General features: G+C 41.8%; 2 protein-coding genes and 1 pseudogene across 6 annotated transcripts in view; 2 read left to right on the plus strand and 1 right to left on the minus strand.

The window, feature by feature from the left end:
* Positions 1-1,965, plus strand: LOC142801456 (periodic tryptophan protein 1 homolog pseudogene; annotated as a pseudogene).
* On the minus strand, positions 1,539-16,473 carry LOC142801513 (uncharacterized). 3 transcript variants are annotated; one of them, XR_012893935.1, is made up of 9 exons: positions 16,288-16,473; positions 15,807-16,034; positions 15,189-15,398; positions 11,863-12,051; positions 9,877-9,921; positions 7,734-7,941; positions 7,349-7,424; positions 7,195-7,231; positions 5,300-5,384 (listed from the first exon to the last, which is right to left on the minus strand). XR_012893935.1 is itself a non-coding variant. In XM_075887543.1 (8 exons), the coding sequence occupies exons 1-8, from the start codon at positions 7,747-7,749 to the stop codon at positions 1,653-1,655; spliced, it is 702 nt and encodes a 233-aa protein (XP_075743658.1). In that variant the 5' UTR covers positions 7,750-7,873; the 3' UTR covers positions 1,539-1,652. The 3 variants fall into 3 exon arrangements, 1 of the variants encoding a protein (XP_075743658.1); XM_075887543.1 differs by lacking the exons at positions 9,877-9,921; positions 11,863-12,051; positions 15,189-15,398; positions 15,807-16,034; positions 16,288-16,473 and adding exons at positions 1,539-1,778; positions 1,834-1,898; positions 3,681-3,756; positions 3,825-3,947 and having other exon boundaries at positions 5,202-5,384; positions 7,734-7,873; XR_012893936.1 differs by lacking the exon at positions 15,807-16,034.
* Positions 16,351-26,296, plus strand: part of LOC142801539 (trafficking protein particle complex subunit 2-like protein) — a 22,465-nt gene continuing 12,519 nt past the window's right edge. For 2 of the 3 annotated variants that reach the window (XM_075887544.1, XM_075887545.1), the window contains exon 1: positions 16,351-16,479. In XM_075887544.1, coding sequence (XP_075743659.1) covers positions 16,366-16,479 — 114 coding nt within the window. In that variant the 5' untranslated portion in view covers positions 16,351-16,365. Of the gene's footprint in view, positions 16,480-16,639; positions 17,073-26,296 lie in introns of those variants that run through there. The other variant, XM_075887546.1, reaches the window with a different exon arrangement.

Raw genomic sequence — 26,296 nt, forward strand, 5'->3', positions numbered from 1 at the left:
AACCATGTCGTCTTGCTGTCCGCGTGTTCGTCATTCGTGGTAAGCGCATCCAAATTAGCAATGAATTTTGTGCCGTGTGTAGCTTGGGTTCCTCGAGGAGTAGCCAAGGCGCACCCCGAGAAAATAAAATTGCTCAGTGAACAGCTCAAAGAGCTGATCGAAAGAGGCGTTTCGAACAACAGCAAGAATGTGGACAGTGCGAGCGACATTGAAGACACCAAAGAAGGAGCATGTGACGATGACATTACGGAAAAGTATGGTCTGGACACTTATGATGAAGAAGACAGTTCGGCGCAAGTGGGCAATCTTGACGAACTTGCTGTGTACGCAAACAACGCAGACGACCCCTATTTGGACCCGCAAGATGCCGAAGATAGCGAAGAAGAAATAGACGACTTCACCATAAGGTGCACCGACAACTTGATTGCTGTGGCCCGTGTGGATGAAGATACGTGCGCTACCATTGAGGTGTACGTCAACAACCACCAGGAAGAGCACCTTTACGTGCACCATGACATTATGCTGCCTGCTTATCCGCTTTGTTTGGAATGGGTGAATTTTGATCCTGCGGATGCGAATCCTGGCAATTACTTAGCCGTGGGGGACATGACTCCCGTGATCAGTGTTTGGGACTTGGACCTTGTCGACACGTTGGAGCCAGCTTACAAGTTGGGAAAAAAAGCGAAGAAGAAAAAAGCAGCACTCGGTCACACTGATGCCGTTCTTAGCCTGTCGTGGAATAAGCAAGTTCGGCATTTGCTCGCTAGTGGATCTGCTGATAACAAAGCACTCGTGTGGGACTTGGACGCAGGTGTTCCAGCCAGGTGTCTCTCAGCGCACAAAGAGAAAGTTCAGTCTGTTTCTTGGCATCCCTTCGAAAGCCACACATTGCTAACAGGTGCATGTGACAATGCTGTCAAGCTTTGGGACTGCCGAAATACTGACGCCAGCTTCAAGTCGTGGACTGTTAAAGGCGAGGTAGAAAAAGTCTTATGGAACCACTTTGATCCATTTTACTTCTACGTTAGTACAGACAGTGGTTTTGTCTATAGTTTTGACGCTCGCACAGACCAAGCCGTATTCACACTCTCGGCACACAGTAAAGGTGTCAGTGGCATGGCACTGAGCGCTTACTGTCCGGGATGTCTCGTCACAGCGTCGGAAGACAAAACGTTGAAGGTGTGGGATGTATTAGATCACAAACCAGTGTTTGTCTTTGAAAAGGAGGATCTGACTGTTGGGACAGTGCTTACACTTGCCAGCTCTCCAGATGAACCTTTTGTGATAGCCATAGGAGGGGACGACAAATCGCTCGGATTTTCAGTGATTGACCTCAAAGAATGGACTGCATTGAGCTGCTTTGAAGGTCGAAAGATGCTGAGAGCAGACGTGCAGACAGATGATATGGAGACAGATGCACCTTCAGGAGCACTTGGTGGCCTTTCGCTTGACATTTAATTACAGCTGCTGTAGCTTACACATGGATTGGCTGAAGATGCCTTGTTGCGCTACAAATGCTAATAAAAGCACAGCAAAGTTAGTTCAATTTTAAGCATATTTTATTGTCTTGGCAAATGCAAATGTTTTGTAGCAGTGAAGATGACGACAATGTTTGCTTAGTTGGCTTGTACAACCAGAGATTTCACAAATTTTTAAGTGGGCCTATGTTTTTGCAGTTGGCTGATGGCTTCCAGTAGTGCTTCTCTGCTTGCTTCTGTTTCAATACCAATTTCTTCCATGCTCTTTGGGTCTAGATTCACAAATACTTCCCAGTCAACCTACAAATTAAAAGCCAGTGAGGTTTCAAGGTCATGCAAGTATGCCAGGCCGTACCTCATTTTGTTCAAAGTTTTGAACATATTTGTCTAGACCTAGTTGTTGTAGAATTTCAGTTACACCTGAAATGGGAAAAAAACATGTAAGTGTTATATGCAACATGTAAAATAAAGCTATTATACACTTAAACGCTGAAACTAAAAAAGGATATGCGTGAAAAAAAAAAAAAATGTGGCTGATCCCCCCACATAGGAATCAGCATAACACGAAAGTGAAACGTGTTTTTACAGAAGTCGTTGAGCATTTATTGCGCATTGTTTCAGAAACAGCAACAAATTGAAAAGTCACATTAGGGACGGCAAGCACGCTTGAAATTAGCATGCACAGAACAAGTGCGGACTAACAACCGTCACAGCTCGACATTTAAAGCGTGCTGTTCAAACAAAGAAAGACACGAAATGAGCGCACAAATATACACAGGACAAGCGCGGACAGCTGTCACTATTCTTCCTGCATTATGTGTCAACAGCGCACTCCTTTCGTAAGTGCAGCCGTGGCAGCATGTACAGTGGCCTTGGTACTCTCCCGAATACAAGTCTGATAAGCAAGCGCGTGCGCAGGTGAGACCACGCTCCGTGAAGGTGACGACCTTTAGAGTGTGCCGAACATGAGCCTGTCGCACCATTTCGCCACTGATGTACGAAAACGTGCTAAAGTTTTGAAGCTCTGAGGACTGTCGAACAATGTATGGTGTATATAAATAGCTTGCCGTTAGCTCTTCTGACAACGTACCCTTTATGGCCTAGTGGTTAGCACTGCGTGCTGAGAATTGAGAAGTTGCTGGTTCGATTTTGCACGACAGTTGTTTTCCTTCTGTTGTTTTTTTCTTTCCAGTCTCTTAGTATATAATATATTTTTTAACGTCACTTCTGTGATGGAAGTACGTCATCTCCACACGCACTGAATACCAAGCTATCTCTTCGTATTTGGCCCGATAAGTCTTGGTTCATAATATTCCCGTCCTAGCATCAAACAGTAGAAACTACCCCTAGAATTATCATAGATTTTAGGGGCGAAGCTTCTTAAAGCGGCACCCGTTTGTCCCTCGTAGTCGTAATCGTAGTGTGTAACCAGTCTTACCTTTTGACCTGCAAAGTGGTGCCGGTGGGAGAATTCTCCTGTGTGTTGTTGAACAATAAAAAATTCGCAGCGTGCGCGTTAACTAAAAGCCGCATCCTGTCTATCATTCCCCGTTAGCAGCCATTGGCATGTGCATTGCGCACTATCTGGCAAGAAAGGGTTGCTATGTTATACTCGCTTGGCGTAACCTCCTTGGTTTTAGGAAGGTTTAGCGAGCGTTGGGCCACAGTGCCATGAATACAGTGGACTAGTATATACCATGAACTCGAGGTGGTTAAAGGTGGGAAATGGACACGAAGCACAAGCGGTAAGAAAGTGTGCGTGTGCTACCTCTCGTTTAGTCCTTGGAATGTCCACTGGATGGCGGTGCTTCTATATGCGGAATATATGATGAAAAGATGCGAGATGGTGGTACTTGGAGTGTTGACTAGATGGACGAACCGACACACAGACAGATGCATGAACGGACGCATGGATGGCTGCACGGACAGATGAATGCATAGACGGATGCAGGGGTGAATGCATGGCCGAACGCACGGATGGACGCACAAACAGATGCACGGACGGAAACAAGAACGAATGGACGGACGGATGCTTCGCCCCACTCTCCATCATTCACCCCGTAGATATGCTGCCATTTTTTTTTTCACAACTTGAAAAAAGGTATTGAGGCCACAGACTAGTTTCTTCACATCAGTGCATTTTCATATGTAGGCTCGAAAGACAAACAAGTAGGTAAAGAAGGAGTAATCTATTTCACATACCTGGGGGCCCTGGCTTATTGCAGGGAGGTGGTTTCAAATGTCGAAGAAAAATTGGTTCAGTGGCCTTTCTCATAATCTGCATGAGAAGTGAATGTTTGTCCATAACAGCTCATTCTTTATTGATCTTTTGATATACAGCTGTACCTTCTGTGTTTGTGCTTGGGCAGTATCATCAGGCATAGCTGCTGGGGTGGCTTCAAGCATTTTTGCGTAGTTTGGAAGTGACGGAGGTGCTGCTCTGAATACAGCATCTACTTCAGGAAAAGTCTGCAGAAAGACAAGGTATGTCAAATAGGATATAACTGTCATTTGGCGGCATATACTCTACTGTCAAAGGGAAGACCAAACTAGTACATCAGAAGTGACTACATTTTCTCTAGAATATGTATCTGGCAGTAACTTTTTACCATTATAGGTCTGCCTAACAAATCACATTAGGCCCAATATTTTTGTCAAGTTGACAATGCATCCAAGTTATATTGCTTTGAATACTGAGTGCCAACGTGACATTTTTCATGTAGAAAAAAATTCGAAGGCAGATTGCTGTAATAATTTACTATAGGTTTTTTTTTTACAAACCAGTTTTGTTTTAAGTGTACCAGAGGTAGATATATTATGGCATAAGTCATTTTCTCATACTGTTTGTAATCACTGCACCTGCTACACATGCGCATCACTTTAATAATTGCTCTTATTAATTTTTTGATGAACAATGACACACCTAGCATTTTTACAATGGAAATTTGTTATGTCATGATGTAATGATAATGCCAATGACATAAAACATATTAATGAATGAGTAACTTTATTGCTAAATTAAACTGTATAGTATCTTACAAGTGTTTATGAACTTTCATATTTCCTAATTGTGATTATTTTATGATTAAAAAATATGCATTTTAGTTATACGGCTTTTAATGTAGGTATCTGTACTTTTTAAAAAGTGGACCATATGGCCCCTGACATTCAGTCATGCTGTATTTGCATGCAATAGTATGTGCTGAAATACACTCCAAGATTAAAGCTGAAATATTTACAGCCCTAACATTATATATATCAGATTATTCATGTACTCAGATATTACACAGTGTAAAAGTGAGTCTGCTGGCAGTGCAGGAATCACTACGAGTTCATGAAAGCTCTGCTAGTGCCAATGTGTGTTGTGTGGGCTTGCTGCTATGGCAATCTGTAGGAGCTGGTTTTCCCTCAGTGTTTATTTCTTTACTTCAATGAAAGCTGTCTATATACAAGGGAGCTGTATACAGGGGAGCCCTTGTACAAGGGAGCTGAGGCCTGTACAAGGGCACCGAGACCTTTGTCAGGCATTCCAGCCTTTAGCCTCTGGTTGCTCCTTTGTATGGAAGGAAAATAAACTTCACTTTATATATTATAAAGGCTGTTAAAAACACAGTGTTTTGTATATCTATCTGTTTTCTTTGTCTAAAACATTTCATCACACAATTACTATAGTTGAATGAAGGTGAAGGTCTTGCAATTAGTTTTATTTTTTTTTCAACTTACTATTTCTGGAGATGTGAAGTCAATGTCTAAAGCAGGCAGTGTGCTAGGCCTTGGTGATGTTTTCAGTGAGTCCAGGTCCGAAGTCAAAGAACTAGGTGGGTTGGCTGTTTGGCTGACACTTTTTTGCATTAACTGTCTACCTTTCCATGGTGTCAGTTTTTGTGTTACATGACCAATCCAGCCCTATTTGTAGCATATAAAATGAAATAATATTAAAAAAACATATGAGCTATAACAGCACAACATGAAAAAAATTGCATCACAAGTCTTCCTTGCAAGTGCCTTTAAATTATCAAACTAAGCAGCCTTTCTTGAAGAGGTACTGACACCAATCTTCGAAGTTAACTTTTCACTGCCATAGAAATCTCCTGTGTGCAGAGACAATTCAAGATGAAGTCAACTTTCACATGGGGAACTCATTGACATCAACACTAGTGTGACGTCAGGCTACAGCGTCAATTCTGGTGACTTAAGACACCAGGTATCACAACACATAAATTGGCCACTTATGTGCCATAAAAGAGCCACAGAGCAGACAGTCATGGAAATGTCATGATATCTTGTGTGAGCATGTGACGAGAAGCTCACATTGTCTTCCGACTTCAGGATATATTACAACCAAAACTAGCTTTTAAAAGCATGTTGTAAACATGTTTTCAAGTTGCACTCACAATTACCAGTACATTTTCTAGGCTTTTAAGGGCTCGACCTTTTATTTAATCCCAAAACATAAAAAATACAACTGAAAATTCTCATATCAGTACAGTTTTACATATGGTCCAGAACACTCTTTCTACATAAAATGTTTTTTGTGATTAATTAGGGTAAAATGTTTTCTAATGTACACAATGGGCTAGCAACAACTGTTGCTGCTTCTAAAAGGAATATGCTATTCAAGAACTTTTTTTTATTTGTAAATAAGATATTCAGTTTTTAATTGCACTGTTAAGTTCACGTTTTTTTACTTTCATGACAATAAAAATCAAGGCTGAATTTAAACAGGAAGTAGGTTAAAACCAGGTTAAAGGAGCATAAGCTGGCAGCAATTAGATGGAAACTGCACTCTCGTAGCTATCATCACATGGCTCTTTTCCATTGAAGTTCGCATGAGACGTTGACCACCATCACATTCTAAATATAACCATGATTTACAAGGTACAATGCAGAAAGAAATAATAACAAAGATGCATATTTTCCGCACATCACATTGTTTCAATTTTAAATTGCACTTTTGTTAAGATGGTATTTTTGACACCTTCTTTAGTTTGCCCATTCTTTTTTTTTTTTACTTCCGATGACCCTATCTGGACAAAAAATTTTCCCAAGCTTTCTTTACCATGTGGGGAGTGTTGTTATCTTCCTTAAGCTTTGATATCACCTATGCACTTATTATTAATTTCATTTACCAGACTACCGGGGTCAGAATATTTTAAGACTTTCCATGTTTCAATTTTCTGTGCTCCTCAAAAAATTCTCTATGCACTCTCTAGTAATTTATCAGCACTCTACAGTTGATGGCAAAAAATATCACTCTACAGTTGATGGCAAAATATATGATGCACTCATTACGTTTAAGTATGGAAGTTAGTTATAAAAAAAAGTGGGAGCAAAAAGGTATACATTTTTTTTTGGACGTTAAACCCCACAAATCTAATCTAAGGTATACATTTTACATAGTCACTATACAAAACAAAAAGAATATGCAACTCACTGTAAAACTGCTTATATCTTTAATATTAGCATGTGTAGCACAAATTTCATTACTCTAGAGTGAATATTACAAAAAAAAAAAGAGTCTGAGTAGCAAGCTCAGCTTTCATTAGTCATTTAACAATGTAAGTTGTAAACATCTATGCATATAGTAACTGATCATAACGTAACAGTTTCCTCTGACGCCACAAACGCAGAAGATGGTGCAGCTTTTGGTCTAGCAGTTGTACTACCACAAAACTAAAAGTGATCACTAAGAAAAAAATCTAAAATAGTTTCTCACCTTAAATGCCTTGAAGTGCTGAGAGGTACTTTGTCCTCTGAAAGTTATTTACTAGTTAAATTATTGACCATGAGCTTAATATCATGCATAACATGTTTAGTAGCTGAAGTTTCTTAAAGATGAGAAAAAAATGGCAACTGTTTCCACAGGGTACCTCTCGTTCCCTGGTGTTGATGTGCAGGCAACTATCTGGTCAGCCAGCATCCGAATAATTCTGGCATCTCCATTCTCTGGAACCAGAATGACAGTGAAAACTTCCACATCCGTAATACCATCGCACATTATATTGTGCCACATGCAAAAGTAAACAGTGCTTGTTACCTTGGTCAGTGGAGTAAACCTCCACTGACCAAGGTAACAAGCAATGTCAAGAGCAGTAGCGCCATTGAAAGCTTCTACACCGACATCAGCACCTGAGCTAATGAGATAGCGCACAATGTTGATATTCCTGTCGAAAAGAAAGTGAAATATGCATTTGCAGGAACCAAGAAAAGTTGCAGCAGAAAAACAGACATGAAATAGAGAATACGACATCATACCCTTGATATACAGCATGCATTAGTGCTGTCCAACCAGCTGTGTGGTCTTGTATATCCAGGTCCACATTGTTTTTTACCAAAAATGTGACAGCATCCATGCAGCCCAGTATGACAGCATGTATTAAGGGAGTCGTGCCCTTCTTCAGGTCGCACCAGTTAGCACTTGATGGATGATCCTTCAAGAGTCTCTTCAGTTCCTTCAAGTTGCCTTGAAAAAATAACATACCAAAGTTCTAATTAGGTGAAAAATTATGAAGTAGCAATTAACCGACTGCAAAAACCATGAATGAAGTGGTTACAGAGAGTGTTATGCATCTGCAACATACATGTGCAAACCTGTTTGAAGTAAAGAATCAGCGAAGCCATTAGAAAATTTTATATAATACTAATGAATACAGCTACATTTAATTTGATCCAATGAAACAAGTAGGAACATTATGTAATAACTGTGAATATGCCATGCACAGGTGACAACCCTAACATCATGCAATTTTTGTGCACACAGGGTTTCTCTAAAGAACAATTGTTATAGCGCGAGCTCAGAACGACGACAAAGGGATAAGAAGACGTTCTGAGCTCACGCTATAGCAATCGTCATGCCCTACCAACTAGCCCAAACCTCCACGCTCCTAAGTTATGTTTCTCGAAAGCTTTGCCAAAACAAAACACCAAATCAGGTGAAAACTACACAGTGTGAGATACACTGACCACAACAAGAATGCATGAGGCATGTTGAAAAAAAAAATCGACAGTTTCAAGAGAATGGTGAAGCAATTAATGTGACAGCAGCAAACTAGAATACCAGACAAAGTAAGACTAGCAACATTGGGAGCAATGCTGTGCTCGCAAAGTGCAGGATCCTGTCAACAATCCTCCGGCATTGAATTGCACCATGTCTCATGTGCTTTTTCTTCAGTGCAACTAGCAGTTTATTGAATCTCTTTGGCAAGCGTTACAATGACATGCAATGTGCACCTTCAAAGCACTACTGTATGCTGCTCACTCAAATGGTGCAATGTCGGCGTGCCCCAAAAATGGGATAGCCCAAATGTAAGAAGTTTATTAAAAAGAAACCATTGCATGATATCTGCTATTCTACTGATCGCTCAGTGTGCTCCCGAGACAGACATGTGAGAAGCATGGGCTGAAATTATCTGTACATGTTTTATTACATGATCACCTAAATTACTTGGTATGTTGCAGTAATAACTTGTAATGGTATGTTACTGGCAGCATTACAACCATTACAAATCAGAAACAGATGCGCACACTGTTACTGTGAGCAAAAGAAATGCTTACCTTAGAAGCATAGCATGACATAAAGTAATGTATAATTAGCACTAAATGACTCATGCATAGCACTTGCACATACACACACATGCACTCGGCAAAAACAAATCATTGCATAATAGAATATAATATGAACACCATAATGGTCATATGTTTTCTTTTCATTAGACTATTTTTATGCACTATGTATGTGTGAGCTCTTTCTTGTTTAAAGGTTGCATAATTTATGGAGTTGTAGCCTATCTATGTGAGTATCATAAAATTCTGAGCAAGCGCACCCCCTACGGTGAAAAATATTTTGACGAGTTTGGAACGTCACAGAGTAAAATTCAAGATAGCGGCCGTGGAGCCTCTAAGAAGAATGCACACCCATGTTCCTAACAAAATGGTACACAGAATACAGATGCACATACTGTTTTTACTGAACCAGAAGAAATTCTTGTGTGAAATTTCACGAGTTATAACAAGGGGGAAAGACGTTCTTCAAATGTTTGGAAAATTTGTGACCGCTCAAAATAGAACTACATGGCACCACAACGTAAACGTACTAATAAATCATGCATATATCTAAAGACCCTCAGCACCACTGCTGAAGGATTCTGCAGTGAAGAACAGGTCAAAAAAAAAAATAGCAGAGTGGAGAGAAGTGGGCAGGTGCTTGCTCAGTCACTGGCACATATTTAGATTCTCCCAAAAAGAGATGCTTGCTCGGGATTTCACAGTATATCCGACAATATTTTCAAGAATAACAGCTTTTCTCAAACAATATTTTGACATTACTTCTTTTTAATGTGGTGTTCTGAATGTATACTATGTGCACACAACTTTCATGACAGCAAAATGAGTAACTTACCCTCTGAAATAGCACTGAAGACATCACCAATGGTTGGATTGTACTCTGCAAAAAGACAAAGTTAATCAAACAGCTTATGCACTCATGAGTTTTATCAGAAACATGTGGAATAACTCAAATGCACTAAACTTTGATATAACTAGTTTAGCGCTGAATGTCTTCTACAATTAGACTATGTATGTGAATCCAATTAACTAAAACAATAAGTGTGACAATGACCAATTGATTTTCTGACTCATCCTGAATCAACTCTTCTGTAGCAAATTCAAGCCACAGGTGCATACATATTCTCTTTATTAATTGTACAACATAACGTATGTGTATCTTTTTATGCCATAAACTTGCAAAAAAGTATTAAACACTCGGTGAGCTTGTACTCCATAACTAGGCTGAAAAACACAAGAGATGGAGGCAAGAACAAACATCTTTGACACAAAGTAACAACTGAAGTTTATCACAAACATCCACCTATATCCATTACTCAATCACAGGGATAAGGAAAGAATCTGATCACATCTGATGGCAACACTTACATTCCTATACTTGCCTCCCTGATTTTGTCATAATGCAAGGTTCACAAGCACAATGCAAACTTAGTCATGTTGTTGTTTGTGTTTAGCATTCAGTTTTACCATAGACAGTTCACCTCAGAGAACCAGTGCAGCCATGAACAAGTGCAGAAATTACATCAAAATCATAGCAAATTGTGTTTGATAACAGCACTTGTACACTTGCACATGACATATTTTGGTTAATAAATTGCAATTTTATAAATGGTGAGAGTGATGATATGCAATACCGCGAGAGTCTATTCTGTTTCACAATCCTCCCCAACTACGAAAATGTTCTTGTTCGAAAAACAATGCATAAAAATATATTTCCTGAAACTTGTCCAAATGTAGACCTCTGCACAAAACAAAATTTTATTGCAGACAAGATAAAAAGACAAAAACTTCTAAAAACCTTCGAAATAGCATATCAGAGCTCACGTAGAAAATATGTCGCTTGCATCATCTTTAATATGTAAGCTGACATGGGTCTTTCCAGATCGATGGAAAGAAAAGCAAGCATCCCCTCTAAGCAACCTCGTCGACTGTCAGACATCATAATGAAGAGAAAGCCAGAGATGCAAAGCTTCTGCACAATTGTTACTGCCCCAAGTATTCTGGCAGCACTTGAAAGGATGACCAATTGCGCAGAACAAGCACACCACCTCATTACAGCAGAGACACCTTCTACCAAACGTGGAAGAGACTACCTGAAAAAACTGGGGGACCCTTAATGTTTGCCTTTCGGAGCTGAATGTATCGATATCCTGTCCCTTGTGCATACCTCAAACACTTAGTGCATGAAATTTTTGAACTTTCTATGCACCCACTACATGGCCTTATGGGAGCAGGCACAATAACCTGTGTGCCTTTTATAGTGAATGACCGGCTTTAAACCAGGAAGTCAATATGATAATCACATGTTCTGATGCCCGATGGCAATTTACGCTTGTACCATACGTTATTACTGCAGTATGTCGTGTTGTGAAGCATGTATACAGGATGCATGTGTGTGTAAAGCATGAGAGCTACTTTCACTGCATTTCAAAACAGAGGAAGTTATCTTCACTGTATCCACAAGCATATGCGTGGCTATGTGGTAGAACATCAGCTTGCCATGCAAATGACCTAGATTAAATCCTCACTTGAAACAAAATTTTTTATTTGCATCTTTCTCGATTTTTGAGTCATGCACAAGATGACTATTTTTTGCTCCTAACCAACAACACCGATGCCAGAATTTTCGCGGGATAAGCTCTTCAATGCTATCGCGTTAAAAGCTTTTCAGGCAATGTAACGCTCGTTGGTTACACCACTGTGTCTAAATGTTGGCCTACACCTTTCTGCCAGTGTAAAAACATTTCCTTTTTTCAGTATTTGCACAAGAAATCATGTGACGTGTTTTTTAGCATCATGGGTGGTTTTTGTAAAGTTTCACCTTGGTTTGATGCAAGCTCTGTCATGCTTCGAAGGTATTCAGCTGTTTCCATGTTCGAACAAGCTGTGGCAATATCCAAGGCTGTATTGCCATAAATATTCTGCTGATTTGGGTCAGCACCATGGTCCATGAGCATTTGTGCTACTCGAAGGTGACCACCACTTGCAGCCAGCATGAGAGGGCTAGTGCCTGCGGCATGTGTGCAGCAGCTTAAAAAATGGGCATTTATGCACTTCCATGTGTTTTATCAACTGTATGCAATTTAACACACATGTTGCTTTTCTCATTGCATAAAGAAAGCCAATGTGTTAACACCAGGCTTGAGCAAATAGTGAATTTTAGGTTCGAAACGAATAGCAATTTTGGTTGAATAATTTCCAATCAAATACAAATAGCATAAATCACACATTATAAAGACAAGTGGGTGTGTTTGTTTGAGCTAACTAACCTACACAATACTTTTTTCAAAATTGAAACAAGGCCTGTGCGAATGCCATTTTTTTGGTACAAAGTGGGGCTTCACTTTGTAGCAGTGCAAAATTTCCCTGGATAGGTGTTTTCATGACTTACCATCTCTTGACTGCTGTGAAACCCACCTTTATAAGAAATTACATGCAGTTTATTATAGACTTATTCGTTCATTTCAAATACTTCAAAATTTTCAATAATTTAAAGTCAAACCAAAGTGAATTTGATATCTGTGATATTCATTTGATAAATCAAAACATTCAAATATTTGCACAAGCCTAGTTAACATCAGATAACGTTTAGGTAAACATTTTTTCAGCTCACAAGCTCTAGTGTTTTGACATGCAATAGAATAAAATGGCAATTAGCCTAGAATGAAAATTTTTGCAAGAAATTTAATGCTAGTATTACTAGTAACACAGCATGTGCCCATACTTAACAAAAACAACTCATGGTGTGTAAGGTGGTAATGTTTGGTTGATACATTTGAGGCCTTATACCTGAGTAGTACATTCATTCGCTTAAAGCGTGCACGCATTGGAAAGTTGGGAAGTGAATTGGATTACCTGTAGTAATCACTAAACGTACCCAATAATTTCGCACTATGGTTAGCCATGGCAGAAGCCACAGTTTATAAATAAATGTTTGGATTTACTGTTTGTAAAAGAAAATTTTAAACTTCTTCCCTCATCAGGTTTGAACAGGAAGTACAGACTTATTTTATGGCGCACTAGAAACCATGTACCAAATGAGTTATAATAACGATGCAAACAGGCTCAACTGCATTAGAGATCTACCTAATGCGAGACTTTCACAGTTTGGCAGAGAATGGTTCTTATGACTGTTCCGCACTGAATGGTGAGTGCTTTTGCAGTATTGTTGCAAAATAATGTGGAGTGCAGTGCATGATGTTGTGAGTTACGATACTCAGTAGTCTAAGTCAGCATCAAACAGGTTCACTGAAAAGTGACACATACTTAGTAGACCTGTGTGCAGGGTAGGCACATATCCAAGCTAGTATCAAAGAGATTTAATTGAAGAGCGGCACATACCTACAGGAAGAAATCATATGGTAAATTGAGTTGGCGTTGAGTTTAAGTAGACAGTAGTACGTAATCCGTGGTCGTAACTATGAGCCAGGTGGAACACAGGTAGAACCCAGTTCTTAGGAAGCACTACCTCAGGGATCAGCCCATGAAAATGGCCAAGTAGTTACTGTATAAAACTGGGTTCAAGTGATCAAGAAAGCTGTGCGAGAATAAAAATTATGTAAATATCATGAACTGTGGGAATCAGTGTATGCAAAGCTTTCAAGAGCTATAAGAGTCAATCGACACATTACAACAACAGACATTACGGCAGGTCTCTACAACAAATGCTTTCTTCAGCCATCACCATGATAAACCTTGCAGGTCAAGTGGAAGGTTCATTCAGCATTAACACATATTGAATTGAAGGATGCAATTTGCATGACATTGTACAAATGTACCACAATGTCTCGTTACAATATAGAAAAATTCAATGATGAGTGTATCCCACAACTAATATATTTAATAAAAAAGCGCTACACCTGCACAGAAGTGCTTCACAGTCGCAGGGAGAGCCTTTTCTAAACACCCTTTGGGTAACTGCTACAAGCACATTTACTGGGTACCCGGTACACAATGAATAGTAATAATTTTTGTGTAGCAGGCTGGCATTCACTATGCTATCCTTCTTCATTCTTCGGAAAAGCGCGGTATTCGCTACAAACTTGCAAGGAATTTTGTTCAAATTTTTTATGCAGTGGCTGACGACAAAGAATGCCTGACGTGGGTATGGGCCACAGTTAATAGGTGATCAATAAGATTCTTTCGTAATGGGTTGGAGTATTGAATAACCCACTCGTTATGAAATTCATATTGTGTGATGCCTGGTTGTTTTTTTCCTGTTTTAAAACGCCTTATTAATCATACTAATGCAATTCCTTTCCCAACAGCAAGCCTTCTGAAGGCAAGTTTGCGACAGAGTTTTAAGCACTGGCGTGGTTCTGCAGTAGAAAACTGGGCTGGCATGCACGGGATCCGTGTTCGAATCTTGCTGTGTCCTTCGTGTTTTCATTTACCAAGCTTTTTTTTTTTCGTGCTATAGCGGTTACGGACACTAGCGGTGGCAGACCACACCCGACCCATGTTGTGATCTCATAACAGCTTTCACTGTAAAATAAAGTCTACGCTACCACCACCCCCCAACCCTTTTTTACTGAGTGTTTTGAAATGTGTGGTGCAAGAGTCTCATAGCAAAGCCTTTTCATTGAGGCCATCATCACAATGGCAGTGCCAGTGGGAAGGCTGGACAAAATATGCATATTACTGCACATTAGCTAGCACGTACTGGTGTGTTAATTTGCACAGGTCTCAACATACTATGCAATGTGACACACACAGCAATCTTGAATAGCTAGTTGGCATTACCATGATAGAAGCATGGATACCTTGCACATGATGCCAGACATGCATCGTCCTGCTGAACTGGTGCTCAAACATGTTGGCTATATGACCATGCATTCAATGCCACAAAACCCCACTCACATTTGTGCGAGTACTTACAGCAGAACCACTGCACCTGACCTCAACAGATGCAACTCTGCAACACTGACAGTCCTCCAGTATAGTGGCTAAGATGATGCCAGTGCAAACTATCTATACATGCTGGTGTGGCCTGGTAATTAGAGCATCAAGCCACTGTGCTAAAAGTGCAACGCCTTTCGCAGCAATGGGATTCACTAGATTTATAAAGTGTGAGCTATTTGTCAAGTCCCAGCAGAGCAGTCAAAGAGATCTTGGAGAAAACTTTGATTTCGTAGTGAGGTAATTTACCAGTTGCTAGAAGCACCTGGTTTACAGAAGCTCCCCTTTGAAGTAGGACACCAATGACTGACACATGTCCATTGATGGCAGCAGCAGCTAAAGGAGTGAGCCCCAAGCCAGAGTGGGCACCACCACCTTCAACATCTGCTCCTGCTTCTAGGAGGAGGCACACTGTTGAATGGTGACCTCCCGCTGCAGCCAATGTTAGTGCACCAACATCTGCTCAGAGAAAAGTAAGCACACACACACTGATGAAGAGCCAATTTTCCTGATTGCCAGCACTGCCACAACCATCTATGCCAAATATCAGCAAATGGTTCCACTGAATTTGAAAATTTTATTACTAAAGCCGCCTTCAAATGAGAAAAGGTTGCAGGTACAAACTAGAATCAGCTTGCACAAGAAAAAGTAAATTGGAGATTATTGGGAGAGCCCTTTGACCTGTAGTGGACATAAAAATGGGCCGATGATGACGTGCTTCTGTGGAAAGCAAATTAATATGCGCATTGTATAACATTTAAAGAACCTGAAATATTCATGGTAAAGTTGAGATTTTATAAGAGCACACGGTGCATGCTTAGGTGGAGAGCAAGCAAAGCATTTAGTATTACACGTAAGAACACTAACCCAGAAGGCTGGTTGCATTTATGGCCGCACCGTAATTCAATAACAGCGTCACTACTGACACCTGACCATGCTGTGCAGCATGCATAAGCGGTGTCCAACCGCATTTGTTGGCCAGGTTGATATCGGCGCCTTGCTCCAAAAGGTGTTCGGCCAACGTTTTGTACCCGTTTGTAGCTGCTATTTGCAACCCCGTAGTGCCTTCGGAATCCTGAGCGTCAACTGGAATACCTGTAACGGTGGAAACAACTGTTTGGTTGGTTGGTTCCTCAACATCTTGGCGCAACCCACTCCGTGGGATAGGCCATGATTCAGACGGCGCCCTGCTTATTTAACAAATTCATTTACCGAGGGAAAAGGTTGGAAATGAGTTGTTTAGTCATTACAGAGTAATAATTTAATTTCGTAAGATTTCAAGAGTTTATTCTTTTTACGCGAAGAAATCGACGCAGTTTGAACTAAAAAGAAAAAAATAAACACTGACCATTTGTCAACAAGTTACGTACTCCCGTTGAGTCGTTTTCCAGGCACAACGACAAAAATGTATTTACTTCCCCCATCGATGCGCAAAACATGTAGGCGATTTCCATCAAACTTTGCGCCGAATCATTTTAGCCTCCACTCTTTAGTTCTACCAGAAGGACTCTTGTTCTACCTTCTTTTGCGAAAAAATACGGTACGTAATTGCCGCGTTGTCTTGGCTGGGCTTTGATCTGCGCTTGCGTTGGCTCTGTTTCAGCTGGCGGCATGTGGGTGTGGCCTGTCGTATGTAAAATCCACGTTGTTAAATCATAGCTGTCGAAAGTAGTCAAGTTGCTTTTCAGCGTAGAGTTTTATGCTTTTTGAGCTGTGACAGTGGTACATGGAGGGCAGATGTGACATCGCCACAGTCAACGGGTCCTGTAGGTGTGTTGTGACGCTAGGCACACACTTAGGCGTTGCACACAAAATAACACGTGTGTAACAACCAAATTAAGGACATTTGCACATTATTTTGCCACTCAGTCCAGATTGGCTGTGCCATTGGCAAATGTGTCAGCTAATGGGCTAGTTTCATGGTGGCAGATGCGATTTCTTCGAGCTGCGGTGTCAGTGGTGTCGCCGCATCTCACCCGCCTTTTGTGGGGTTGTGGGGTTGTGGTGAACCACTGGTGAACTCATGTAAAGATGCCTCAACGGCGCGGCTAAGAAACCGGTACAGAAACTTGTGTGCCGCGTCGTTTCAAGGAAAGTGCGATGGCTGTGGCCGTGGCTGTGATTGGCAGAGAGGTAACCGCGCACTTGTTCCCTCTTTCTTTTAGAACGACAACGCGGGAGCAAAGGTTCGTTTGTTTTTATGTAAAATTCCCAGTCAAGGTACGATGCTCTTGTTAGCGGCCTTCTAGTAAAGACCAATGAGCCACAATTGTCAACACGTTCTGCTTGACAGGGATGCGTACGGCTGTTGACTCGCTCCCACTTAAATGCAAGGCTTTGGACCCATTTTCCCGATAAAGTCTAATTTTCATGGTCTATCCGCGGCATCTTATCAGAACATGAACTTTTTCTGGAAAATTGACGGGTACGTACAGGCGCTCTCAGAATAATTTGGAACACCGAACACGCAGCCGCTCGCTGGCGAAGCGCACCGGCGGATAAATAACTGGCAAGGCGAGCTAGTTTAGCTGGCGTTTTCTTGCTCAATAAGGGTAGCGCTGGATGCTCTTCAGTGATACGACAACGAAGGCTGCAAGGTCTGTAGCATGCCGCGCTTCGTTGCGACGTGTTCTCGCGATTATCTGCACCCATTCTGGGTCAAAGTAAGGCAGCATGGCTACAACTGCGTCGCTGCCTACTTTACACAGCGTTAGTCTGTTTTGCGAAGTATTAGTTTTTGCTTTAATTATCTCGGGATGCGTGTTTCTATTGGGTTGGTCGAGTACACAGACACGCCCCTTGGATGTGTGTCTGTCACAGCGCTGCAAACCAATTTAGAAAATGAAATCAGGCGGCATGTTTGTCAAAGCAAGTTTCAGGCTGATTGTCAAAGCAAGTTTCAGTTTCAGAGACTGATTTTGTGCGTACTCAAATAAGCTCCTCACAACTCCAGAGTTCGCGCACTATATATCGTGGTTCGCATATCTTTGAGCGCCAGTCATTTACAGAAGGTGCTTGGTAACGAGTATTTTTACATTTCGATCGTGTGTCATCGTTTGTTGCCACAGGCATTCGTTGTAGTTAGCTTAGAGGTAGTATACAATGCTAGTCAGTGATAGTCTGCCTCAGCTATATGCAAAATAAGTGGCATCGAAGTAGATATATATTTAGAACAGAAAAAAAAAACATTTTTTTTTTCAAACAAAATAATGAATCAAAACGTTACTGTGTTTGCTTGATATGTTCACGGTTGCATCACACGAAAATGCCGCCCTTTACCAGTGCTAGTCCCAGTCACCTCCCGTAAGTACTCTGATGAAATGATAAATATGGCCCAAGCTAACAAACAAACAAAGAACGACCGAAGCATTCGAACATGCATGCACACACGAAAGCTTATGCTCCAACGCGATGTATGTACACACACAGCTTGTCGCAGACACCAACCACCCAGCCCCTCTTATCAAAGCCCCAAGGGGACATAGGGCTACCGTTTTGTCACATTGCAACGCTAATCTGTGTGCACTAGGGAGCAACGCTTGCTTTCTAGGGAGACCGGCCTGGCCATCATACTGCATTTCTGTGGGCACGCTCCGCAGTGTAACGGCTGCATGTCTGGCGTCAGGGATTATTCTGAGAGTGCCAGTACGTAACTCGAGAAAGTGCTGGTTAGTATATTGAATGAGAAATCTATGCAAAAAGTGTGTAATCTCATGAGTAGTCATTGGACTACAAACATGTGTGTCCACAGTTTGTGTTTCATGCGCGATGTTGCATCGGTCTTCCGCAGCTTATGTTCAGCAGCGCTTTCTGTTCGTTCATTGCTGCGAATTCCTTATCTCTGTGTGCATTCTGAGCGTCAACTGAAATACCTCTTGCAAAACGTTTTTTCCCCCCTCCTAACGCGAAGAAATCAACGCAACTAATGCTCAAACACTAAAGATCTAAAGAAAAGAAAAGGATAAAAAAACGTTGATGTGTCCATGCATAACTCAAAATAGAAGGCACTGTTATAGAATTTTGTTCCTTAATATTGCATAACCTGGCATTATCATGTGTACATGCTGTTTGTAAATGACATTAAATAATTTCCACTCTTTCTGTTGGCTGACATCCATTACAACGAAAGCAAAAGGTGAATGTAATGACCTTTCTGAAATGGTCAGGTTGTTATCCCAAAAGTTCTGACATGTGCAAAGGTTGTGAGACTAAGTGGTTACTTTGACTCAAATATATACTCATGTTCTCTTGCTGTTATTGGTATTTATATTCGTACTCACCACCAATAGCTGTAATTTGTACTTGCATCAACTGGCAGTGTCTCCTACCAATATTCATGTCCTTTTTCTACTGCTTACACCTCTTCATACCCACATTGGCTCTGACACTTGGTTACCAGGGCTATGGCTGGTGTGCAAGTAGTTGACGATCTATGTGCACCTGTGAAATTAATTGGAGTGTGTAGGCTGTGGGAGTGTGTAAGCATGGTAAGCTATGATCTTCTAGTATGTATTAATGCAAGAGCGTTAGAGCTTGTATTGTAGAAGGTGCAGTGTGTTGGTTGTGAGTGAAAGAGTGAAACATTGGTGTTGTCCACGAGTTAAAAATCTCAATGGATGTAAAGATCAGAGTCAAAGCTTGAACTGAACCTGGATATTCTGCATGACAGTCAAGTACTCTACCACAGAGGTGCAACAGTGCTTGAAACTGCTTCAGAAAAAGATTATACAGTTGTCATGTTTGGCAAGGAGCTGCGGCAACAGATGCAATATTTTATGGCTTCACACCATGTGAATAGCATAATCAGTGAGTGGTTGAAAGCTGTGAATTCATTACAATTGTGTTGTAATTTCTCGTCATCAGCCACAGCATCAACAAAGTATTTCCACGTAGGTGTGTATATTGCCTTACAGACTTCTGGTGGAGGCTTCACAACTGTAATTGCAGTTGACACCATGGGAGACTACAACAGCTAATGTCATGTGCACAGAGACTCCCTCAAAGCATGATTGACGTGTAGACTGAAAATTGAATCATGGAAAACTCTGAATGTGATGAGAATGGGACGTCATAGCACTATTGCATTACCCTTAAAGGCAAAACTTAGTCTTCCATGGTTTCAGTGCTAGAACATCCCGTAAATCGGGCAGTGTTAAGGTTCGGGGCCTTCATATTGCACCATGTCATTTCCACTTTGATTTCTCATAGCCCTGTTATGTATTTTGTCAAGCATGCTGCAAAGATAAGCTGTAGTATTGAAATGTGGTAATGTGTAGCGACACCACGGACCCGAGCTAATGGGGGATTTTTGGCTCCCTCCCACGCCTAGCCGTGCGTGGCTGCGCCTTGTCCGGGGAAAAGGGGATCCTGGGGGTTGAGCCGACGCTGGGTGATTGGACCTTTAAGGCCCCCCGGAAGAGGCAACACACCCCTTTGGCCCCGGCTTCAAGTAGACGGCACCCCCGGATCGACCCGCCCGGGGGGAATCGGCAGTCGCCTTTTCCTGTCTCGCCTTCACATCTTCGTCTTTTTTCTTACTTTAAATCTGTCCGGTCCTCTACTCTCTTCCATTGACTTCCGTGTTTCCTGGTGGCAAGGGTTAACCCTGTGTGGCTATCCTACCTTGGATACACCATATTCGGTTATAGTGGTGGTGTACAGCTGGCGTCTGCAGGTCCTGTGCTTACAGACCCTGCAGCGTCCCCTTGTAGGACTCCATGGTGGGTGGCTGGCGCCGCTGCCGAAAATAAACCTTTTCTTATGGCTTGTTCCTTCCCCCCACTCTCTGATCGCCCTCAGAAAAGAGGGCGCACCGATGAAGTATTCCAGTTTTTTGGTCACCAGAGAGTATCCTTTCCCCAATTCCATGTTATCCACGCTGACACACCCGGCAAACCAGTGAGAACTATTTCACCTTTTCTTGTTTCGGAGTCTTTGACAGAAATCTTTGGCCCAGGATATAAAGCATCGAGAATGGCAAGTGGTGACCTCCTGTTGGAGCTCCGCGACCAGAAACAGTATGAAAAATTGTCTAATCTAGTGAAATTTGGAGATATTAAATTAATAGTAACCGCACACCGAACCATGAACACCACCCGTGGCGTTGTTTCAGATGACGACCTGTTAGGGCTGACGGAGGCTGAACTCCTGGAGGGTTTTAGTGAACAGAATGTCATCAACGTGAAACCAATTAGGATGAGGGGCGATGGCAAAGAAATCCAGACTAAGCACCTGATACTTACTTTCAATTCAAGTGTACTGCCCGACTCCGTTGAGGCTGGGTACATCAAGCTTCGAGTGAGGCCGTATATACCGAACCCTCTCCGATGTTTCAAATGCCAGCGGTTCGGCCACAGTTCTCAGAACTGCCGAGGCCGCCTAACTTGTGCGAAATGCAGTGCTGACGAACACACATCTGATGCCTGTGAAAACTCTCCTCACTGTGCGAACTGTAACGGGGAGCATGCCGCATACTCACGGTCATGCCCAAGCTGGAAAAAAGAAAAGGAAATTGTCACGATTAAAGTAAAACAAAACATTTCATTTAGAGAGGCACGAAGGCAGGTGTCCTGCCTACCAGAAAGCAGCTTTGCCGAGGTGGCGCGTCAGGGGGCAGCGCCATGACGGCCCCCGGCGCCTGTCTGGCACACGCGTAGTGAGTCAGCGGTGACGCCATCCGCCCCCTCGGCGGTTGCAGCAAGTGCTGCTCCGCCATCCAAGAAAGACCCACCAACCTCCGAGCTGGGGGCCACGAAGGTCTCGTCCTATGAGGCGAGGTTCTCAAAACAAACGCAGCACTCTCAAGAGCGCGTGTCCAGCGCCTCGCAAGAGGCAATGGACACAACACCGAGCATGAGGGCGCAGCCAGCGCCTAAGGATTGGCGCGACTCTGTCGACCGATCCAAAAAAAAAATCTCGTGTCACGGCCCCTGGAAAGGGTCCGTGAGCTTACTTTCCATCCCTGAGCACACAACACAAAACACATCTAAATGGACACACAAATACTACAGTGGAATGCCAGAGGCCTATTTAATAACCTAGATGATATCAAAGACTTGCTTAATGACTATCAGCCAAAAGTGTCCTGTCTTCAGGAAACTCATCTAAAGTCAACTCATGTGAATTTCTTAAATCAATATGTGGTTTTTCGTAAAGATCGAAATGGTGGCAATTTCTCTTCTGGAGGTGTCGCCATCATTGCACAAAGAAGTGTAGCATGCCAGCACATTGTGCTACAAAGCTCTCTTGAGGTTGTGGCTGTTCGCGCTATTTTATTCAACCGTCTTATATCTATCTGCTCGATCTACATAGCCCCTGACGAACCATTCAATAAAACAGAGTTCGAAAAGCTTATTGATCAACTTCTAGAATTGTATGTGTTAATTGGAGATTTTAATTCTCACAGTTTGCTATGGGGTGATACCAAATGTGATGCGAGAGGTCATGCAATAGAAAACTTTCTTCTCGCATCTGGAGCCTGTCTGCTCAATAAGGCAGAGCCAACATACTTCAGTACCACACACAATACATATTCATGCATAGATTTAGTCATTGGGTCACCGTCACTCCTACCTTACTTAGATTGGAAAGTTATTAATAATCCATATGGAAGTGACCATTTTCCAACTCTTTTAGTAACAAAACAATGGGATGACCGGCCGTCTTATCCCAAAAAGTGGAACTTTCATGTTGCAAACTGGGTGAAATTCAGAGAGCTATGTACTCTACACCTCGAAGAGGTAGACCATTTGGAAGTAGAAGAGATGGCCAGCTATATTTCTGAATATGTTCTTACTTGTGCAAAAAAGTGCATACCGCAGTCCAGGAATGATAAAGTTAACACAAAGCCATGGTGGAATCGGGAATGTGAAATTGCTAAAAAACGGCAAAACAAAGCATGGAGGGTTTTTTCTCGCTACCAAACAGCAGAAAACTTGATAACCTTTAAAAGTTGCAAAGCGAATAGCAGGCGTGTTCGCCGTATAGCCAAACTGGAAAGCTGGACACGCTATATATCCTCAATAAACTCCTACACAGACGTCAGCAAGGTTTATAACAGGGTGCATAAACTTAAAGGACAAGGCCCAAATCCCTTCCCTTTGGTGAATGACTGCAGTTATACAGTAGAAGAACAGGCAAACGCTCTTGGCGTACACTTCGAGAAAATGTCAAGCTCAGAAAACTATACCACTAAGTTCTTACGCCACAAAAGCATAGCTGAAAGTGTACCTCTGTGCCGGAACAAGCCTCGATCAGACGGATACAATAAACCAGTAACAGTATATGAACTGAAACTCGCCCTTGGTTCCTGTGGGAGTTCTGCTCCTGGTTCTGATACAATTACTTATGAAATGATCAGAAATCTCCCTGATGAAACCCTAAACTGCCTTTTAGCTCTTTACAACAAGATTTTCAGTACCGGCAAAATACCCTCTGCTTGGAAAGAGGCAATAGACCAATCCTTAAACAGGGCAAAGATCCCTCTTCGGTAAGTAGTTACAGGCCTATCGCCCTCACAAGCTGCCTACTCAAAGTGTTTGAAAAAATGATTAACCGCCGCTTGGTCTGTTACTTGGAGTACAATGGCATATTGGACCCGTGCGAATCTGGTTTCCGTACAGGTAGATCCACAACCGACAATCTTGTCCTCCTCGAGTCGTATATACGTGACGCGTTTGTACACAATCAATACTGTCTGTCTGTTTTCTACGATCTTGAGAAAGCATATGATACTGCCTGGCGATATGGAATCTTGCAAGATCTACTGTTTTTCGGAATATGTGGCAGGTTGTTTACCATCTTAAAAGATTACCTGTCTGAAAGGGAGTTCCGTGTAAGAATAGGTACTGTGTTATCGCGCACATTTCTTCAAGAAAATGGAGTGCCGCAGGGAAGAGTATTAAGCTGCACACTATTTATAGTTAAAATGAACTCTCTTCGCTCTGTTATTCCACCTGCGATATCGTACTCTGTATACGTGGACGACATTCAAATTAGTTTCAAATCGTGTAACTTGACTGTATGCGAATGCCAGATACAGTTAGGTGTTAACCGACTTGCAAAATGGGCTGACGAGAATGATTTTATGTTTAACACTGACAAGACTACTAGTGTGCTGTTCTCGAGACGACGAGGTGTGCATCCTGACCCCTGCATACTAATGAATGGACAAAACATAGTCATCGCGAAAAAACAAAAATTCCTCGGTGTAATTTTTGATTCCAAACTCACCTTCATCCAGCACATAAAACAGCTGAAGTTAAAATGTCTCAAGACCATGAATCTTTTAAAAATTTTATCGCATCAGTCGTGGGGGACAGACAGGCACTGTCTCATATCTCTGTTTCGAAGCCTGGTTCTGTCACGCATAGACTATGGATGCATAGTATATCAGTCAGCTTCAAGGACAGCACTGAAAATGTTGGACCCTGTATACCACCTAGGTATCCGGCTGGCACTTGGTGCCTTCCGTACCAGCCCTATTCAAAGCCTATATGCAGAGTCAGATCAGTGGCCACTAGACTATCAGCGCACTTATCTAGGAGTCAACTATGCAGTTAAGATCATGTCTCTGAAGCAGCACCCATGTAAAACACTTATGAACGATGTGTCTACTACCCAGTTATACCTAAACCGTCCTTCTATCGCCCCACCGTTTCCATTGGCAATAAGACCTGCAGTAGAAAAACTTGCAATTTTCTTCAATGACTTGGAGGAAATTGACCATGTCGAACACATCCCTCCCTGGCAGCAATGTCCAGTCACTTGTGACTGGTCTTTCAAAGACATCATAAAGGAAAATTGTCCAAGTGCACTTATTGAGCAACATTTCTTGGCCGTTGAACACAAATATCGTTCAACCGCGTTCTTCTCTGATGGCTCAAAATCTCAAACATCTGTATCCTGTGCAGCCTATGGGCAAAAGTTCTCGGACACCAGAACCATGCATACACATACCAGCATTTTCACAGCGGAAGCCTATGGTATCCTGCTTATTATACAACACATTAAACAACACAAGATACAAAAGTCTATAGTGTACACAGATTCTTTAAGTGTTGTCAGGGCCCTGTCTTGTGGCAAGTACAGCAAGAACCCTACTTTCAACTAGCTCCTTGATGAAATCTATGCAGCCTACAACTTAAAACTTTCTATTGTTATTTGCTGGGTTCCAGGTCATTCTGGAATTGCGGGCAATGAAATAGTGGACAAGAATGCACGAGAAGCCGCTGGTCGGCAAACCATAGATATAAGCTCTGTTCCGGGTGTAGATCTAAAACCTGTTGTACGTAGAGGTCTACGCAACCACTGGCAAGCTGAATGGGACAGAGAAGTCGACAACAAGCTCCACCTTGTAAAACCCCAGCTGAGAAAAGTTATCCCCCAAAAACTCAACAGGTTCGCCGAAGTCACTCTAACACGGCTCAGAATAGGCCACGCTTATGCCACACATAAACACATTTTGACAGGCACTGATCCACCTACATGTATACACTGTGGAGAGAGTCTAACCGTTGTGCATGTCCTCATACAATGTTCTGTGCTTCACCAAGCACGACTAACCCATTTCAGGGAGCTCTATCAATATCATATCCCACTTCATCCAGCGCTGTTTTTCACTTGATGCAGTGGTTGACCTTAAGAGACTTCTTTATTATCTTGGGAAAGTGAAATTTTTAACAATGATATCATTCCATCCTAGGCACCAGGCTGTGCCTCAAGTGTGAGTTACCCCCTGGTGCATAAAAAAATATGTCTGAGCCTTCGCAGTTCTTGCTCAGGCAAGGACTTCAGCTGCGAGGGTCTTGGGCCTTGCAGACAAATTTTTCAGCACAGACTTCAGCCAACAAAATGAAGGTTTTAGCAAAGTGACATTCCTTTTTTAAACTTTTAAACAAAGTGACATTCTTTTAAATGTGCTGCGTTTTATATGGTTCGTAGATATTTGTTTTAATTTTTAATCATGTTTTAATCATTTGTTTTAATTTTTAAACTAATAAACGAAATGAAACAACACTTGTACTGGCACTCTTTGGCCTTAGATGCCCTTGCGCCAATAAAACTTAACGTAATAATAATAATGAAATGTGGTAATGAATTAAACATTGCATTTTCTTTTGTGTACAATGTGCAACAGCCCTCCTAAAAAGCGCCGGACTACAAATGCTGTGAGGCAAAAATTGTCTGCTTAAAATTCATTTATCAGCTGTGAGCCGGTAAATTTAAGGGGAGACGCGGGTCGAAAAGTCGCGTTTTTTTTCCAAATTTCACCTTTTCTGTTTTTTGTTGCTTTATCATCTTTATACATTATATTTTGACATCTGAAAATATCACAGCGAAATAAGCATCAGAAGTCA

The sequence above is a fragment of the Rhipicephalus microplus genome, chromosome 1 (assembly GCF_043290135.1).
Source record: "Rhipicephalus microplus isolate Deutch F79 chromosome 1, USDA_Rmic, whole genome shotgun sequence".
Classification (NCBI taxonomy): domain Eukaryota; kingdom Metazoa; phylum Arthropoda; class Arachnida; order Ixodida; family Ixodidae; genus Rhipicephalus; species Rhipicephalus microplus.